At 37.6% G+C, this 19,132-nt stretch overlaps 1 protein-coding gene across 5 annotated transcripts in view; it reads right to left on the bottom strand.

The window, feature by feature from the left end:
* ARK2N (arkadia (RNF111) N-terminal like PKA signaling regulator 2N) overlaps positions 1-19,132 on the bottom strand; it is a 63,992-nt gene that overhangs the window by 32,834 nt on the left and 12,026 nt on the right. For 4 of the 5 annotated variants that reach the window (XM_087715284.1, XM_087715286.1, XM_087715285.1 and 1 more), the window contains exons 2-3: positions 16,266-16,349; positions 9,772-10,586 (exon numbers count right to left, since the gene is read on the bottom strand). In XM_087715284.1, coding sequence (XP_087571410.1) covers positions 9,772-10,495 — 724 coding nt within the window. In that variant the 5' untranslated portion in view covers positions 10,496-10,586; positions 16,266-16,349. Of the gene's footprint in view, positions 1-1,774; positions 2,460-9,771; positions 10,587-16,265; positions 16,350-19,132 lie in introns of those variants that run through there. The other variant, XM_014055244.2, reaches the window with a different exon arrangement.

Genomic DNA, 19,132 nt, shown 5'->3' with positions numbered 1-19,132 from the left:
GCATAGTGAAAAAGTACTTTTGTATTATTTTTTTAAATAATTCATTTTCACATGAAAGCCCAAATAGGAACCATCAGAACTTTTGACGTTTTTGGGACCAAACCTAACTTGTAAGGGATGTTTACTCAATAGCCTCTCCCAGGCATGAAAAAAAAAATTAAACTGAAAAGAATTACAATAACTGAACACTGAATGGGTAATCCCAACCAACACTGCTAGGAAGAATATTCAGTGAACAAGAGCTTAGAAAATGTTTCTAAAAATAAAAAATAAAGACATAGGGGGAAAAGAGCAGCAATCCAGAAAGCCATGCAGCAAAACCCACTTACTTGTGGTCTTATTATGTGTGTCCATACACACCATTTCCACATTTACTTGTAATGTTCAGGAAATGTGGAGGTTTTTTTTTTTAAGGTCAAGGAGATGGGATAAAAAAGAAAGAATATTCTGAAAACAAACTGTGAAGGAATATTTGGAAAACAAAACAAAATCTTACCATTTACTGCTTCCAGAGGTACATCTTCTGGAAACAGGGATGACTCAGGGCATAGAAGAGTTTTCATCCCTTAAATCAGGGGTGTTCAAACTTGGCAACTGGTGGACTTCAATTTCTAGAATTCCCAGGTAAGCCATTCTGGCTGGGGGAATTCTGGGAGTTGAAGTCCACAAGTGTTAAAAGCTGCCAAGTTTGGAGGCCCCTGCCTTAAATGTATAGATAGAATTGTCCCTCAAAACTTAGCCTAAGTGGGTTTTAAGAGTCCAAGTTTTGCCATTATCTGAACCAACAGGGAACCTAAGGCAGGTATCAGGAAAACAAGGGTGTCAATCATAAACCACACAACAGGAGGAGGAGAATATTTGTTAATGCTTGAATATGTAAAATGGTCATTTGGCATCAAGATTAAAAAAGCAGGGAAGGAACTTATTATGCAGCAGAAGAGATGCTGACTAAAAGAAGAGCAATCAAAATGATCACGCTATGAATTATTTCATGAGTGTCTGATAACATTTTATGGGCTGCAAATGACAACATCTTTCAATTTGTAATTTACAACTGGCCAAATTTCAAGACTTAACCCCACTATTATTTTACAATATAGTCCAGAATTGATAGCATAACATTACAATTTGATTGTATGAAACACACCTACACTGAAAATTACTCTGTTTTGACAGGTGGTATAAGTTCTTATGCATGCTTCTATAGTAAATGTTCACTTAATCTCGTTCAATGTTCCCAAATTAATTTAACTCTTGGAGAGATAGATCTATTATTTTTCTCTCTCAAATTCCTCTGGCCGTTAGGATTAGTATGTTTTTACAAAATGAAAGAGTCCTCTAAATATACTGTGAAAGCAAAAACTTGCATGAAAGCGAATGAGAACAGTGAATGGTTTATCAAAAACTTTCCAATTCACAAATCAGCCAATTTGTGCCCTAAGTGATGGAAGAACCAAACATGGCAAGCAGTATAATAATTCTGTTTAAGATGCACAATATAGATGCTAGCATTTGTTTTAAGAAAATATTTACAGGACATACTGATTTGGTATACGAGTCTTTCAATTTCAAATCTTTTATATATATATATATATATATATATATATATATATATATATATATATATATATATATATATATATATATATATATATATATATATATATATATATATATATATATATATATATATATATATATATAAATATATACAAATAAACAATTCTGGCATGCAAAAGGAGCAGTTAAGGAATACATTGATTGGTCCTACAAGTAAGATAACACAAAATAAGCTCGCTAACTCGTAAGCTCTGCTGATGGAAAGCCAGGAAGAGCAAAACCAAATGACATCTCTTTTCTCAAGAAGGCGACAAGAAAAATAAACGCCGTTTAAAAAGCCTAAAAGGAGGGACCAAAATGTGTTATTCGTTTTATAACGGTCAGCTTTTCCAGTCAAGATCTGGGTTAAACCGTCGCCGCTTGAGGATCTTGTTAAGTTTGTGATGGGTTCAAGCTGGATTCCATGATATTCCCGTTTTCAGGGAAGAGAGTTGGGAAATTGTTATTCAAAGTCTCTGGACCCTCTAAAGCCGTATCGGTATTTTGACAGCTGGCGTAAGAGTTAAAGGGCTGCTGCGGCGGAAGTCCTTGGCTATCCGATGGCACCTGCATAAAAATCCCTGCCTGAGGAGTTGAGGAGATTCTTTGGCCATCTAAGGGTACTTTAGTTTCCCTGGACTCCAGTTGCTGCTTGCTTTCTTCATCGGTGTCCAGGCGAGTGAGTTTTTCTATCCACATGCGAAACTTCTCCTCTGTCTGCCTCTGCATCTCGGCAAAGCAGTTCATGGCCTCTTCTAGGACGTTGCCTATGCAGTTCCTATCCCACACGGTGCCCCTGTCAAGCAATCCTGGGATTTCCCTGGTCGCTCCTCCAGATCCCCCAGCACGGCTGAAGCCAGCTTGAAAGACATTGAGGCCATGGCATCAGATATCATTAAAGGAAGATAATCACATCCACACACATTTAAGGCATGCGAGTATGGCATGAATGAGCTCTACGCTTGCTCTAACTGACTGAGAGACATCGTCCCGGAGGAGCACCTCCGTTTCTGCGCTCATAAACCAACCGCACATTTTTTGACTCTTTGAAATTATTTTCAGAAAGTGAAATTAACACAATTCCCACATGCAGTTTAAGCCTTTGTTGCAGAAAGCAAAAATAAATAATTTTTTTTAAAAAACAACCTCAAATCTAGGCTGTATGGATATTATTCTTAACATAAAGCAGATCAGGGCAGTTCAGCATTTCACTTCCATTAATCCACTGGTGAGTATCTTTGGGAGTTAGTAAGGCTTGAAGGTGACATCCCTGGTTGTACCTCAATGTATTACCCATAAACATGACAGTTCTATTCATCTTATGGTTACTGTCATTCTCTAGGCCTCTAAGATTTAAAAGAGGCTTAGCTATCCACCGGGGAAGCCATACACAACTAATTATGTCAAACCAACTTTAATTACACTGCTTTAAAAAAAGAAAAAAAGACAATCAGACCAAAATCCCATCCAGTCCTGCATTCTGTTCCCAACAATGCTCTCAGATACCCCTTCGCAGCTTATGATGAAGACATGAAATTATCCTTCCAATTATGTTTCCCAGCAAGTCTATCGTATCATTTCCCATCATGACTAAGTAGACTTTGATATCTTGTTAAATTGTTTAATTACCTTTTAAAAACTTCTAATTTGGCTGGGGAAACAAACTTAAATCCCAAACCTTGGAGACCTACTCTGTGGTCTTTATTGGAAAAAAAACTGCTCCTGCGGGCAGTTACTATTATGTCACACAAATTAACAATTACGCAATTCTAGTTATTCCCAAAGAAACACTTTGGAAAAGTCCAGACTTAAGGCACAATTAGGATATGCCCACTGAAATCAAGATTTTAAATAAGATTAAGTCTAATGCAACTTTCTAATATGATACTCAATAGAAATGTAAACAAATTTAATTTTCAATTTGTATTCTGGTAATATTTAGTGCATTGCCAAAAGTCGTGGTATTTTGTCAGGGAATAAAATGACTAAGGACACAGTAGATAAACAAGGGTACAAAGAACAATTAGGACAAACACAAGACAGTGAACAATGAAGAAAAAATGGAAATACACTAATTATTTCCAGTGGTTATTATAAATTATTTTCCAGGATTCTTTTCGTGTGGGCTTCATATGCATACCATCTGCATATTTTATCTGAGATGGTAATAGCTAACATTTTTGTTTTAGAGACATTAAAAATCTAATCTTCCCTATTATAAAATATAGCCATGATTGTGAAGGCAGAGGAATGTGTTTTTCCACATAAATCTACAGCTGAATTTGCTACAGCCTTCTGCAGATGTTAAAGCGAATATAGTACACTGGTCTATTAAACTGATGCCTATGGGAATGTACCAGAAAATCATGGAGACTGAAGAATTGGATTGTTTAGATGAACTTTTTGGGTCCCCCCTCAAAATAGCAATATATCATTTAATATAAAGGGAACTTTATCAAATAAGTGGGCAAGATGTAGGCATACAGACTTAGCACTCAGATAATCAGCAAATAACTGTATTTGGCTGAACTTGTCTGGCTCAGAAGCTAAACAGGGCCTGATCTGGACTTGGATGGAAGGCAACCTAAAAATATAGAGTAGTAGGCTAAACTAGGAGTCAAAAAAGCATAATGGAAGAAGAAGGCAAGAATAAATTAATGCAGTGTACAGTTGTAAAGATATGCCTAGATAGGACTAAAGTCATACCAAGTTCGGCATCTAGCCATCTTTGATCTTGTCAAACAAAAGTTAAGTTGGTTAGACTTCCTTAATAACAATGAAAAATTAATAATAGGAGTCTACGGAGAAATCCCAGGATGTAGAACAGATTGGCAAATATAAAATAACTTGTTAAAAGGCAATGACAAATCATTTCTCTACTGTTACCAATAAAACTTCATGAAAACAGCTAGGAAATCAGAAAAAAAGGTTTGAAATGTTAAAGGAAATGTTATTTTTGCACAAATTCAGACTAATGTCCCCTAACCTAGGTTGGAGAGACCCAATCTAGAACTAAGGAGAAATTTCCTGACATTAGAACAATTACTCAGTGGAACAATTTGCCTTTGGAAGTTGTGGGTGCTCTAATGGTGGAGAAATCATTGGACAACCATTTGTCTGAAATGGTATAGGGCAGGGATCCCCAACCCCTGGTCTGTGCATGCCAGGCCTTTGCCCGACCCATCTGCGGCATGCAAACAGCACACGAAACCATGCCCCCTCCAGTCCACGGAAAACTCTCCACAGAACCAGTCGCTGATGCTCAAAAGATTGGGAGCCACTGGTATAGATAGGGCAAGAGTCAGCAACCTGTGGCTCTGAAGCCGCGTGTGGCTCTTTCATCCCTCTGCTGCGGCTCTCTGACGCTGGTCGGCTCCACAATTGATAGGGCTTTTGGTTAAGACGGGTAGAGGAAAAAGGATGCCGCACTAGGAGGAGACTCTATGGTGGGGGAACCAGACTTCCGGTTGGCTGTAGAATTGAACGGGGGGCTTCCGGTTAAGACCTCTGTGGCTCTTTGAGTGTTTAAGGTTGCCGACCCCTGAGATAGGGTTTCTTGCCTGAGCAGGGGGTTGGACTAGAAGACTTCCAAGGTCCCTTCCAACTCTGTTATTCTGTATTCTGTAACCTATAACCCTCCAAGAGTTTTTATATAACTCCCCAAAGACAAGCTAGCAAACTATTATTCACTGTTAATGAAACTATAGGTCCAACCATATCTGGAAAACTTCTTGTGAACCAGGATGCATTGTGAGCTAAGAATAACCAGGAGCATCTGGTACACTTCTCAGATGGCTCCTCAAACCATGATGCGTATTTCAGAGAAAATTGTGAACAATCCAGATCATCATATTCTATTCTGAATTCAAAAGCAAAGCCTTAACTGCTGTATTCAGGCAATAGAAACTACGAAAACATCAACATTGAATTTCTCTGCAAAGGCACAGCTGAGGAAATTCTACATTAATCCCAATCGCAGAACTACAAGACTTCAGTCTACCAAAAGGAACACTTCTTAAAAAGTTAACATAAACACACTTTTGTATGAGTTAGGTCATCAAGAAAAAAAATTGTAGGAAGCAAATCAACTCTTTACATTATGTGCTTATTTTATTCTTTTGAATTATCTTTTAGCACAAGGCAGAGAATAAAAGAAACACACATTTGCTGTTTCTGTTTCAGTCCCTGAATACATACATCAAAACCTCTCTCTGCCCCCACTGAAAAAGCAATGTTTTAGCACCTGCCTCCAACCTCCCTTTCCTGTTGAGAGCTGTCAAAGGACAGTGAAGGCGGTCTGTCCTTCAGTCAGCAAAAGTTGTAACTACATCTCAGGTATAAGCCACTACCTCCCCTCCTTTCTTCATTCAAGATAATAGACGTATGCAGAATTTCCTTCATTGTCTGCAATGAAACTAATGCCTCAGTCCTGCTAGCATGTACAAAAAATAAGGCTCCCTGTTGCCTTTTCTTATCGCCTTCTCATTTTAAAGAAGAAAACAGAAGCCTGAAGTCCATCTTCTGATCAGGTTGCTATTACAGGTAGTCCTCAACTTACAATCACAATTGAGTCCAAAATTTATATTGCTAAGCGAGACAGTTAAATGAGTTTTGCCCCATCTTACAACCTTTTTGCCATGGTTAAGTGAATCACTGCAGTCATTAAGTTAGTAACCGGGTTGTTAAGTGAATCGGGCTTCTACATTGACTTCGCTTGTCAAAGCGAAGGGGATCACAGGACCCTGGAACACTGCAACGGTCATAAATATGAATCAGTTGCCAAGCTTCCAAATTTTGATTGCATTAACGAGGGTGATGCTACAACAGTCGTAAGTGGGGGAAATGGTCATAAGTCCCTTTTTTCGGTACTGTTGTAATTTTGAGTGGTCGCTAAATAAATGTTGTAAGTCAAAGACTACCTGTATTCCAATCGACAGCAAAGATGGTGGAAGGTTTCTCCCTGTAACTTGGGCCTAGAAGGGTAAACATTATGCAACTTGTCAATACTGTTACCATCTTCCCTGCACTACAGATCAAGTCCAGGTCTATCAACCTTCTTAAGCTACGGCACAAACTGCGATGATGTCAAAATGATTATGTGAGTGCAATGAAGTCATCACCCAAATGCCATGATCAGTACTGGCATCAGATGACAAACATTGTGGCATTTATACAATGATAACAAGAAGCATATGTTGTCATTATGCACACACACCTAGCATCCTCTTGGCAGATGTCCATTTTTTCTGAGCAAGGCTGTGGTACTACCAAACGACAGCATTAAATTCTGGCCATTTATTCTTGCTAAATGCTTCTATCATTTAAAATGTAATTTTATTTAAAACTGAATTGTCATAGACTCATTTCTCTACCAATGGCAGTATAAGCTATCAATCCTAATTCCTACCAACTGATAAACACTGCACAATGAAAGCAATTCATACTAATTAATGTTATCGCTGGTGTTCATGGTTTAACTGTCAAAAATTACTTATACTTAAAAATATGTTATTATATATACATACCTCAACAGAAGATGAAAATATTAGCATCAAAAGCTACACATGCATGTTTTATATTTTTTTTTTCAAATGTGGTCTAATCAGGATTACTTTAGAAGGGGAATTTTTCCTATTTATAGGCAAAACATTAAAATGTAAACGAATAGGTATAGATTATGTACTTTTGCACTTTATTTTTCCAATTTCATTTTCCTCATTGGCAGCGGCCTGCTCAATCAAGTGAATTGAAATCTCTTCATATGCTAAAAATATAGCATGTAAAATATAGGATGAAGATGCACCGACATGTTTCTTCAAATTGCCTGCTCACTAACATTTGTTTAGCTTTACAATCTCCTATTTTAATCCAACCTTATTTGTTGTATAGCAAATATAATCCCCATAATAGATTTACACTTCTAAGAACTATCATAACTACACCTGTAATTTTCATATATATATATATATATATATATATATATATATATATATATATATATATATATATATATATATATATATATATATATATATATATATATATATATATATATACTTAAAGTCACAACCCCTGGTATGCCCAAGTGTGGGAGGAAGGTCACACTTCCACTCTCTGTCATTAGGCTCGTCACAAGAGTCCATCCAGACAGAAACCCAATATTTTTTACTGTTGCCTTTGTTATATTTGTGTTTTTATTTGTGCTGATAAATAAATAAATATATATATATATAATTGCCAAGAGGACTATTTCTGGATCTGCCAATGAGGAAAATCTGCACTAAGTAGGATTGCTAAGATTCAATCAACGTAGCTAAATAGTTCAGAATTATATGTAGTTTTATATATCAGAATATCATTCTGAAGGGGTTTTTGATGTCTGTTACATACACCTATTAAAAATGAACAAATGAATACAGATTTTGTCTTATAAACAGGTTCAAATAGAATTCCTTATTCAGTGGCAATAAAACCTGTTTCTACTCATAATTTTCTGATGCATATAATTTATTTCCCCATAGCTAACATTTGCACATAGCCAGAGAAAATTAGCTACCCTGATCTGCAATTTGAATGAAGACTGCACTGAATTATGTTCAAACAAAACCAGTCCATCAAAAGCCATACTAAATTTTATTTGTGACGGGGCTTTAACATCTGAGACTGTAACCCACTGGTTGCATTACCAACAGTTTATGTGGAGAAGCTTATAACTTACAATCTGAAATAGTGACGCCTAGCAAGAGATGCACTGGGGTAGCTTTTGCTAGTCTGTTCTAATCAAGACAACAGGAAATACATGTCTAGTCTGTCATCAAATAAATAACCATTTCAAAAGAAACCCTCAGGATTAACTATTGTTTTAAAATAAATGTGACGTCCAGAGCATCCACCTCACACAGCTGTGACAACTTTCATTAATTTCAAACGCTTTGGACAGAGCTTTCGTGAGATCCAAACTAAAATGGAGATTGGAGGGCTACAATGTCTGCAATATGCAACCCGAGCATAAATGCAAACCTCCATGTATTGTGCAAAGGCAGAATCCATCACACATGCCTAGAAAGAACACTGAAGGACCATGTTCTGAGCTCAACATTGTAACCTTCCAAGCCTTCCTGCTCAGCACAGCAGCAGATTTACTTAGGACACCGACTGCAATTACACACACACTTCCTTTTGTGTAAAAGAGATAAATGCATGTTCACCCATAAAAGATTAGCAAACCAAAGGATTTTTAAACAGTATTTTATTTTAAGGTTGCTATAAATGCAATTTTTTTTTTGAATACCATATGCCGAGTAGCTTGATACATATTCCTGATCATGCTATTTCAGCTAGAGGAATAATGTAGGCCTTAACAGTCTTTTTTTTTTTTAAATTAACACACCTTCTGTTATTTTTATGAGAGCAGCCAAAATATTTTTCTTCTCAATTTAGATGCAGAGGGGCGGTGGGGGAACAGTATTGACAATTGTGCAATCCACACAGCGGAGCATGTTAGCTCTGTTCTGAAACTGCGGGATAGCATGGGGGACACTCACTTGCAACCTGCGTACAAAATGTTCCTTTACACAGGCGCTGAAATAACTGGAGTTGCCTGTTATTAGAAAACTTTGCAGCAAAGCTGAACCAGCTTATCATGCATTGAAACGGAGCTTGAAAGTGCAACATTAACAAGGGAGGAGGGCCTGTGGTAGAAGCAGCAAGATGCCTCCTGAAATTTCAGATGCAGAGAAAGGAGCAGCTGCAGCATTTTAAAACAACAGCCCATTCAGAATGAAATAGCAGCAAAGGAGTAGACCGTTTTAACTATTACAATCTAAGGTGCGCTAATGCCAACTGGCAGGAGAAGGTGGAGTACCGAGTTGGGGAGAGGAGAAATAATGAACCACTCAACATTATCACGATTTGTCTGGATTATTATTAAAGTGAACTATCGTGCAAATAAGAGCACTAAGAAACCCTTCTTACCCGCCTTGAAAACATGTCACATTTTAAAATACGTTGCAGCCCCTCGTTATTTATACAGAGCTCTGGTTCTCCTAGCGAATTATTTATATACTTTTTTTTTTTTGCTCCTTCCTTTCTAAATTTAGCCCGACAGCTGAGAAACGATGGCAGGAGCTTTTTTTTTTTTTTTGCCAGTTCAGTTTAAAAAACATCCTCTACCTGGTATCTCCGCAGTGATTGTCTTGCTGCTCCCTGAAACTTCGTCGTCGTCATCCGACGAGCTCGTGCTCGAGTCACAGGTTAGGTCACTATCGCTGGTACTGCTGTCCTGCAGCAGGTTATACTTCTTGCGGGCGGCGGCCTCCCGCTTCTGCCTCAGTAGCCGGATGCGCTCTTTGTGCTTTTGGCTCCGGTGACCTTTGACCTTAGCGACGCGGCCGTTCTGCTTGTCGCTCGACTGCCGGTTTTTCTTTGCAGCCATTGTCGAGGTTTCGCTCTCCGATCTGGACCGCCTCGATTTCCTCCCGACGGTCGACACGGACATGGCGGAAGAGTCTCCCTCGACTGCCGTCTCAGGTTGGCCGGGAGCATTCTCTTCTGCAGAGGAGAGCGTGTCAGAATCGGCCAAATGGCCGCTGGATGAAGGGGACAGCATGCAATGGTTGGAAGAGTCACTCTCATAAACGCGGCCGGCCGTCGGCTTGTCACTTTCCGTCGAGGCCAGCTGAGATTCGGAGGAGTCCCGTCTCAGTTCCATCAGCAAGCAGGGCATCGAGGCGAGGACTGCCGAATCCTCCCCCAGCACTCGGTTCTCTTTCTGAGCAGGCATATCCAGTTCTATAGATCCCTCTTCGCCCAGAGCTGGCTCCTGTTTCTCTGAGAGTTTGGGTGGGACTTCTGGGTCAATGAGTTCTTCTGTTCTGTCTGCTGCCTCCATCTTCATTTCAGAATTTTAAGTCTCTCCTGGTCTCAGAGGATGGACCCAGAGTTTTGTGGAAATGCACACTCACCTAGGGCTTCAGCAGGAAAGCAACCTAAGGGAAAAAACACATACAGCACATGAGTGAGCTGGTAATGAGGACATCTTTGAATAATATTTCGTGAAGAGTTATGTAAAGTAAAGAAGAAGCACCCTGATTATGCCAAAGAGCATGGCAAATCTAGGAGGATGTACAGTGCATTCAGAAAGTATTCAGAGCCCCTTCATTTTTGTCTATTTTGTGATGCTGCAGCCTAATTCTACAGCTGTTGAAATTCATTTTTTTCATTAATCTACACTCAGTATCCCATAAGGACAAAGTGAAAACAGAATTTCAGAAATGTCTATGAATTTATCAAAAGAAACTCCCTCCCAGTTCTCTTGATCATTGCTGACATGTTTCTATACTTTATAATTTGAATACTGACTCTCCCCACTTATCTCTATTTTTACAATGGGGTAAAAGTCAAGAAATATATTGCTTTTGTAATATCATCAGATGAATCTATTCGATATTCATGTGTAACCATTAAAAAGTTCTACAGTACTATCAGCTACTCCATTCCGTTACCTTGGGAGCTAACCGCATAACGACTGGAAACCTACAACCAGAACAAAAAGTCGCTCCCTCCTGGACTCTAACTGACGTTGAGTTTTTCAGATATTCATTTGAAGAAATTCTAATTTATCTATTTATCCCTATTTTCATAGCTTCTCATTTTGGCAATTTGTGAGCAGAAATTAATTTTAGCCTAGATTCTCTTGCCAGGAGCATTTGGAAAGCAGAATAGGGGAAAATTAGGGTAAACCTTGGTCTTTTAGAAGAAGAAAAAAGTCAACAATGGAAGCTACAACCACCCGTTAAATAATTTGGATTGATACACAATTCTCATCTGATATAAAAACTGGAAATTGATCCAAGTACTTTTCTTTCTTTCTTTCTTTCTTTCTTTCTTTCTTTCTCTTTCTTTCTCTTTCTTTCTCCTTTCTTCCTTCCTTCCTTCCTTCCTTCCTCCCTCCCTCCCTCCCTCTTTCTTTCTTTCTTTCTTTCTTTCTTTTTCTTTCTTACATTTTTAAATCACCCATCTGTTTCAGATGGACTTTTCTTTCCAGATCATGGCATAACAAATCAATAAATGTCTCACTCAACCCCATCCCATCATCAATCTGTCAGTAACAAAGTTATTCCGTATACCTGTTAAAAAGACAGTTACAGAATGGTTCAAACCCACAGAGGCCTCAAAATCTTAGAACTGTCTTTTCAAAATGCGATCAATCAATGCAATAAAATTTGCACATCTTTCTACAATAATAATGCAGATCGAGCATGAAAATTATGAATGCCACCAGGGTTAAAGTGGATATAAGATAGCATGTTTTTATAAAGTGCTTGTCTGCCATTTAGATAAGCTTGTTGCTTTTTAAAAAGTCTGCTAGGATTTTAGTATTTTAAAAATACTAAATGTTTAAAATATTTTTAATCTGTACATCTACTTTCTTACATTCTATATTTTGTAAGCTGTTTTGATTGGTCTCCAGAGCAGAATTGTATGGTATACAAGATAATGCTAGACAACATAGGTTGTGCTGTTCTCAAGATAGTACTTTTAATATTTTCAATACAATACTTTAGCTATAAGGTGGTATGCAAAGGTAGGCGTGTGTGTGTGTTTATGTGTAGAGGGGGGGAGAAAATGAACTATATGCATTACATAAATATTACTAATGTAATTAAGGTTTTTAGGTTTCTTTTTATTTTAACTATTCACAGGTTGTAAATTACTAGTGTAAAAATTATTGGTTTATTTAACTTCATTCTGTAGTTGATGTTAAGCTATCACAGTAACATCCTAAAAATGTAAAGACAATTTTGTTTTGTTGTGTGGCAAAAGACGTGACATTCTCTGTTTATTGCTGGCAATGGCAGCATGTTGTATTGAGAAGAGAATCTTCATTTACATAATACATTTGGTTTTTTTTTCCTTTCGGTGCAACTTGTTCCGGTCTAAGATATTCCTGGATTGTATTGTCATACTAATCACAACAAAACTTTATTTAGGAACTTTATTGTCACTGGCAAATACATTTCAAACTTCAGGCAGAGTTGTTTTTTTATCTTTGCTATAAAATGCCATGATTTGAATCTGGGAATATTTGCAGACCATTTTGCTCAACACAAAAAAGGACATAAAAATATAAAGTGGATGTAGTTTTTTTTATATTCAGTCAAGTCTTCTGAAGCACCTTCAAAAGGAAAAAAGAGCTGTAAAAGCCACAACTCAGTTGTATAAGGCAAGAGGTAACAGAAGAATTAAAGTCAATAATAAAGCTACAACTGCAACTTGAATTGAGTTAGTAAATAGTCACAAAATCTAACTTTGGGTACCTGTTCACAGTGGTAATGTAGTTGAAATAGAGCTACAAACAATGGAGAGATATTTTTAAGCTGAGAGAACCCAAGATTTGTAACAATAGAAGAATCTTGTGATGGTATCATATACAAATGAGTCCAATATAAATGCTCTGTGGGTGCAAAAAACCACGGTTTGGAAGAACAAAAAGCCACAGATAAATTGGAAGATTCTGAACTCTCAGTACCTTTTGATACTATTGACCATGCTACCTTGCTGGACCAGCTCCAGGAACTGGAAGTGAGGGACACTGTTTTACAGTGGTTCTCCTTTCTCTGTGTCCATTATCAGTCAGTGCTGATGGGAAAGGCAAGATCAAGACCCCAAGCCCTTATTATGTGGGGTGCCTTAAAGCTTGATTATTTCGCCTCTCCTATTTAACATCTACAACAAGCCGCTGGGAGAGGTCATCTGATGGCATGAGGTTTGGTGTCATCCATATGCTGATGATACCCAATTACACATCCCCATGTTGGGCCAATTGATGCCATTTTGGTGCTGGCTCTGTGCTTAAGAAGCTGTAAGGATGGACAGAAACCAGCTGCAACTCAACCCTAGCAAGATGGAGTGGTTCTAGTTTTAGGACCCTTTAAAAAAAATTGAATAAACATTAAAACATTGGACATAGAGCAACATTTCTGGCTTCGTCATTTCCATTCATATTTTAACATAACAACAAATACAGTTTATACTTACCGTACATAGCTACTTTTGATCTTATTAACATATCCCTTTATATATTTATCTATATTTTATCCAGTTCCAATTTTACAGTCCTCAAAATATTCTGTCCCGAGTCCTTTCCCTCATTTTTCAACCAGATACATTTTGTTCCAAATTTCATAATATCTAGCAATTGAGGTCGGGAGAATTAACATACTCAGACTCTGGGCAGGATAACACTCCACCATACAGGTCTGGTGCACAATTCAGGGTTCCTCTTAGACTCACAGCTCCTGCTACAAGAGGCAAATGGTGAGGGGAGCCTTTGTCTTCTCTGCCAATTGCAACCATTCCTTGTTCATCAATTACAATTATTTTCAAGCAACATATCCAGAAACAATTGTTATAATATCACATGCAGAAAACATTTAGAGAACAGATGTGTAGACGTGAGGCAACCAAATAATTTTCCTCCACTTGCCAAAAAAATCTAAAATAAAACATTGTTCTTCCAATTAACTACCCTCTCATCAAAAGTATTAAATTAATAATAATTTATACACTTGAGTCAACTAATATTGCTAATCAGGATTCCTTGGTAACATTTAGAGGCTCAACCTGTAAGTACTCTCTGAATACCAAAAGCAGATTTAAGTTTAATTTCAGTTCCTCTGCAACATATTAGATTTCTGGTGAGGAGTTCTCTCTTCACTGTTTGGCAGAAAGAAGGAAATGAATATGCTGGATGGATTCAGGTAGTCCTTGACCTACAGCCATCCATTTAGTGACTAAAGTTATAATGGCACTGAAAAAAAGTGACCTATCATCATTTTTCATGCTTGCAACTGCTGCAGCATCCCCAAGTTATATGATCCAAAATCAGACGCAGCAACTCGAATGTATTTGTGACAGTCTCGTGGTCATATGATTCCCTTTTGCGACCTTCTGACAAGCAAAGTCAATGGGGAAACTAGAGTCACTTAAGATCTGTGTTACTAACTTAACTGCAGTGATTCACTGAACAACTTTGGCAAGAAAAGTCATCAAATGGGGCAAAAAACTCACTTAACAACTGTGTCAGCAATGGAGATTTTGGGTTCAATTGTGGTCATACATCAAGGACTACCTTGTTCTCATTCACTAGTCCCTCTTCACTTTTGCCTCTCAACCTCAATAACCATGTGGCCTATTTAGATTAACAAATGTCTCACTTAGCAACATAAATTTTTGGTTCAATTGTGGTCATAAGTTGAGGACTACCTGTATGTATGTATGTATATGTGTGTGTGTGTGTGTACATCGTATTTTTCAGAGTATAAGATTCAGCCTCTTTTTTGAGGGAAAAAGGTGTGTCTTATACTCTGAAAAATACGGTACTTTGTTTCTCTGTGAGAGAGGGAATGCCTGGCACATGTAGGTGGGGCTGGTTAACTGAATCATTTGCTCTGCCAACTAATGTGGGGCTTATAGAGTGGCATGTAACACTTGGGGTTGTGGTAAGCACCTTGAAGGTGCCTCCCTGTCTTTTTAAACTTTTAACTTATTCAATATTTGTTTTTTTACCCAGCTCCCATATTTTATTTAGAATAGAATAAAACTAAACAAAACAGAATAAAGCTAGAACTAAGGAGAAATTTCCTGAAACTGAAGTTGTGAATGCTCCAACATTGGATGTTTTTAAGAAGATGTTGGATATCCATTTGTCTGAAGTGGTATTGGGTTTCCCGCCTAAGCAGGGGGTTGGACTAGAAGTTCTCCAAGGTCTCTTCCAACTCTTGTTATTTCCACCCATTGCTTCTTGTCCCGCCTTCAAGTGCTTTGGAGAATAGCTTGATTCTTACTTCTTTGTGGCAGCCCCTGAGATATTGGAACACTGCGATCATGTCTCCCCTAGTCCTTTTTTTCTCAATTCTTTATATAGCCTCTAGCCCCCTAATCATCTTTGCTGCCCTTCTCTGCACTCTTTCTAGAGTCTCCACATCTTTTTTATATCATGGAGATCAAAACTGGATGCATTATTCCACGTGTGGCCTCAACAAGACATTATAATGGTATTAACACTTCACATGATCTTGATTGTATCCCTCTGTTTATGTAGCCTAGAACTGTGTTGGCTTTTTGGCAGCTGCTGCACATGGTTGGCTCCTATTTAAACGATTGTCCACTAGGACTCCCTCTCACAGTTACTACTATTTTATCTGAGTTTTATGCTTTTAGCTGTGAACTGGCCAGAATAACTGTGAGTGTGAGATGGGCAGTACCTAAATTTGATAAGGAATTACTTAATTAGTGATTCCTGGCAGATGCATGTACATAGCAGTAGACTTAGCAGTAGACTTATATACCGCTTCATAGGCCTTTCAGGCCTCTCTAAGCGGTTTACAGAGAGTCAGCATATTGCCCCCAACAATCTGGGTCCTCATTTTACCCACCTCGGAAGGATGGAAGGCTGAGTCAACCCTGAGCCGGTGAGATTTGAACCGCTGACCTGCTGATCTAGCAGTAGCCTGCAGTGCTGCATTTAACCACTGCGCCACCTTGGTTCATATACGCACATTGAAATGATGGCCTTAAAATTAACTGTGAATCAATAAAAACCTTTTGCAAGTAAAATTTTGCATGTATTTAAATATGAATATATTGTTGAATTAATTCCTTACCTTTCAGCTTCTGCTGTCACTGCTCTGCAGACAGAAGACCTGAGAATCCAAAGTTGTCATTCTGGCTGTTTCCCAACAAATTCTCTAAACAAACAAACACACATAAATTAACTTAGAAAAAGGTTTAAGAAATAAATACACATGGAAGACTTAGCTAATGCTTATGCATGTTGTTCATATATTTCGTATTTTATATAGAGAAAATAAAATTTGCAAAAAAAGATATAGGTAGTTCTAAATGTCCTTTGTACTGCTTATATGCAGAACCCAGCACAAATTAATTTCTCTTCCTCGTAAGTCAACTCTGTACTATAAAATGTGTTGTTCAAAGTTGCAATAAATTAAATTTAAATAATGCTATTATAAGGTAAGAATAAACAGTGTTGCAACCAACAAAAGATTTCATGCATTTCAATCCAATTCCCTGTTACATTAAGCAGGCATGTACATTACTTCCTTTTTTTAAAGTAATGAAAGCAAAAAAAAAAACCCTCCCCAATAGTAAATGCTGTGTTTCACAAACAAAAAAGAGCTGTACATAAAGCTTATCTATAGTTTTATTAAATTACAACAATAAAAACTAGTACGCAAAAAAGAACCAAAAATAAAAGGTACGAGAAGAAAAAAAATAAGAATATAGTGAAGAAAATGTATAAGGAAGTGATACACACACCACACACACAAACATGAAAAGAATTGTATTATGGTACCGGTAGATAGGACAATACACAGGGTAAAGGTTTATATAATGTGAGGAAAAAGCAGAGTAGAGGTATAAAGAAGATCTGAACTGGGGAGAAGAAAAGTAAATTCATGCTTGCTTGTTTGCTCATTCATCCATTCATAAAATTTATTGGCCACTCCTCTTGCCTCAGGGTAACTCTGGATGGCGTACAGGCCATAAAAATGTATTTATACAGTACATTAAAACATAAATTAAAACTAAACATTAAAATCTGATGACACGTGGGGGTGGGCAGGGATGGGATGGAGGTGGGATCTGTTGCTACTAGATCATATTACTATTCTGGTTATGGACTGGAAATATATTTTTTTTAATTTAAAAATGTATATACTGCAGTCAAAATCTGTTTTTAAAACCTCTATCCTTTTCAGGGTGCTTTATAAAACTGAAGTACATGTAATGGTGTATAGACTAATAATGATCTTTGGGAATAGCTTTTCTGTTTTTGTTGTTCAAATCCTTCTGTAGCTTCCAATTCTTTGTGATCCAAAGGAAAACTTGTTTTGGTCAATAACTGCTTCTTTGAATTCTATCAGTTCATATTTATGCCATCCATGATTGTATCTAACTATTTTGTCTCTTGCTTGCTTCTTTTCTAATTGCTTTTATTTCCAATTAATCTTAGTCTTTTCCTATGATTTTTGCCTTCACATTAGGCGTCCAAGTTATTTCAGCTTGAGTTTAATTTTAGTTTAGTTTTTCCAGTGAATACTCAAATTTTACTTCATCTTATACTGAATTATTTGTTCTTCACAGTCCGAAGTATTCTCAGCTATTTCCTCCAGCATCTCAATTGAAAGCAATCAATTTTTCTTTGTTTAGGCTTCCTTGATGGTCCAGCTCTGACAACCACATGGTAAAATGGGAAAACATTATTGTTGAAAATGTGTCATGTTTGTTGCAATTGTGATGTCTTTTGATCATAGCACTCCTCTCAAGTAATGGATTTCTTTTTATTTTATTGCCACAGTCACAATCCAGGTGAATGATGTAATTCAGGAAGGCTTGAGTCTCCTTTCTGTCTTCCATATTTTCACCGGGCTAGCTTTGCCTGTTTACGTAATCTGAGGGTTTAAAAAAAAACCTCTGAGCAACAGATTGGTTTTCATAATCTCTTCTTTCAACTGTAACAAAGGATTTTTTGGTTTTCTTTGATTCTAATCATCAAATGTATCATAACTGAGGTTACTCCATCACACAAACTTCTGATTATCCCATCCCAAAAATGACAGCATGGAATTAGAAAATATGAAAATAAGGATTTTGATATTTCTTAGGAAGAAGAATCAAAACATTCAGATCTTTTTATTATTTCCAATTCAATAAATTGTTGGAAAAAATTAGGAGGGGTGATTAGGTTTCTCTCTCTCTCTCTCTCTCTCTCTCTCTCTCTCTCTCTCTCTCTTTCTCTCTCTCTCAACCTAATACTTCCCAGTGAAAAAGATTACGATCCTCAAAATAACCATTAATAATTAAATTAGCTGTAGCAACATTGGGGGCCATGATGGCTCAGCAGTTAAAAGATGCTGAGTTTGTCAGCTGGAAAGCTGACAGCCCGGGGTTCAAGATCCATGTGCTATGCAAAGGATGAGCTCCCATTACTTGCCCAATTCCTGCCCACCTAGCAGTTCGAAAGCATGCAAATGCGAGTAGATTAATAGGTACCACTTTGGTGGGAAGGTAGCAGTGTTCGTGCACTTGCCTCTCATCTGGATTTACTACAGGTCATTTAGAACAAAGCTTCGGCTGCCTGTCTTCATTTCCAAGTAGTCACAAATAATCTCTTGTTTTGAGCATGTAGACTTTTCTATACTATCCAGGTTCATCAGGATGAATCAATCCAGGTGCCCCTGGTTTGCGTAGAACATTTTAGACACAATAAAAATCAGTCATAGCTTCCCGTAGTATAGAAGTGTAAGGTAACTTCCCGCAGTATAGAAGTGTAAGGTAACTGCTGTAGTTTTGCAAGAGAAAGCCCAGTGTAGCTTCATGAATTAGTGAAACCTCTGGAGTTTAGGTGTCTATCAAATTGATAACCAACTGCCCCATTTTTAACTTTTTTTAAAAGACAGCATTTCCAAAAGTATGATAGTCCAATTGTGGGTGGCTGAGCTGATGCAAT

This window comes from Thamnophis sirtalis, unplaced genomic scaffold, assembly GCF_051295495.1.
Source record: "Thamnophis sirtalis isolate CommonGarterSnake01/CBP01778 unplaced genomic scaffold, rThaSir2_p1.2 scaffold_5, whole genome shotgun sequence".
Classification (NCBI taxonomy): domain Eukaryota; kingdom Metazoa; phylum Chordata; class Lepidosauria; order Squamata; family Natricidae; genus Thamnophis; species Thamnophis sirtalis.
Note: the sequence above shows the minus strand (reverse complement) of the source record. Positions and strands in the feature narration are given on the sequence as shown.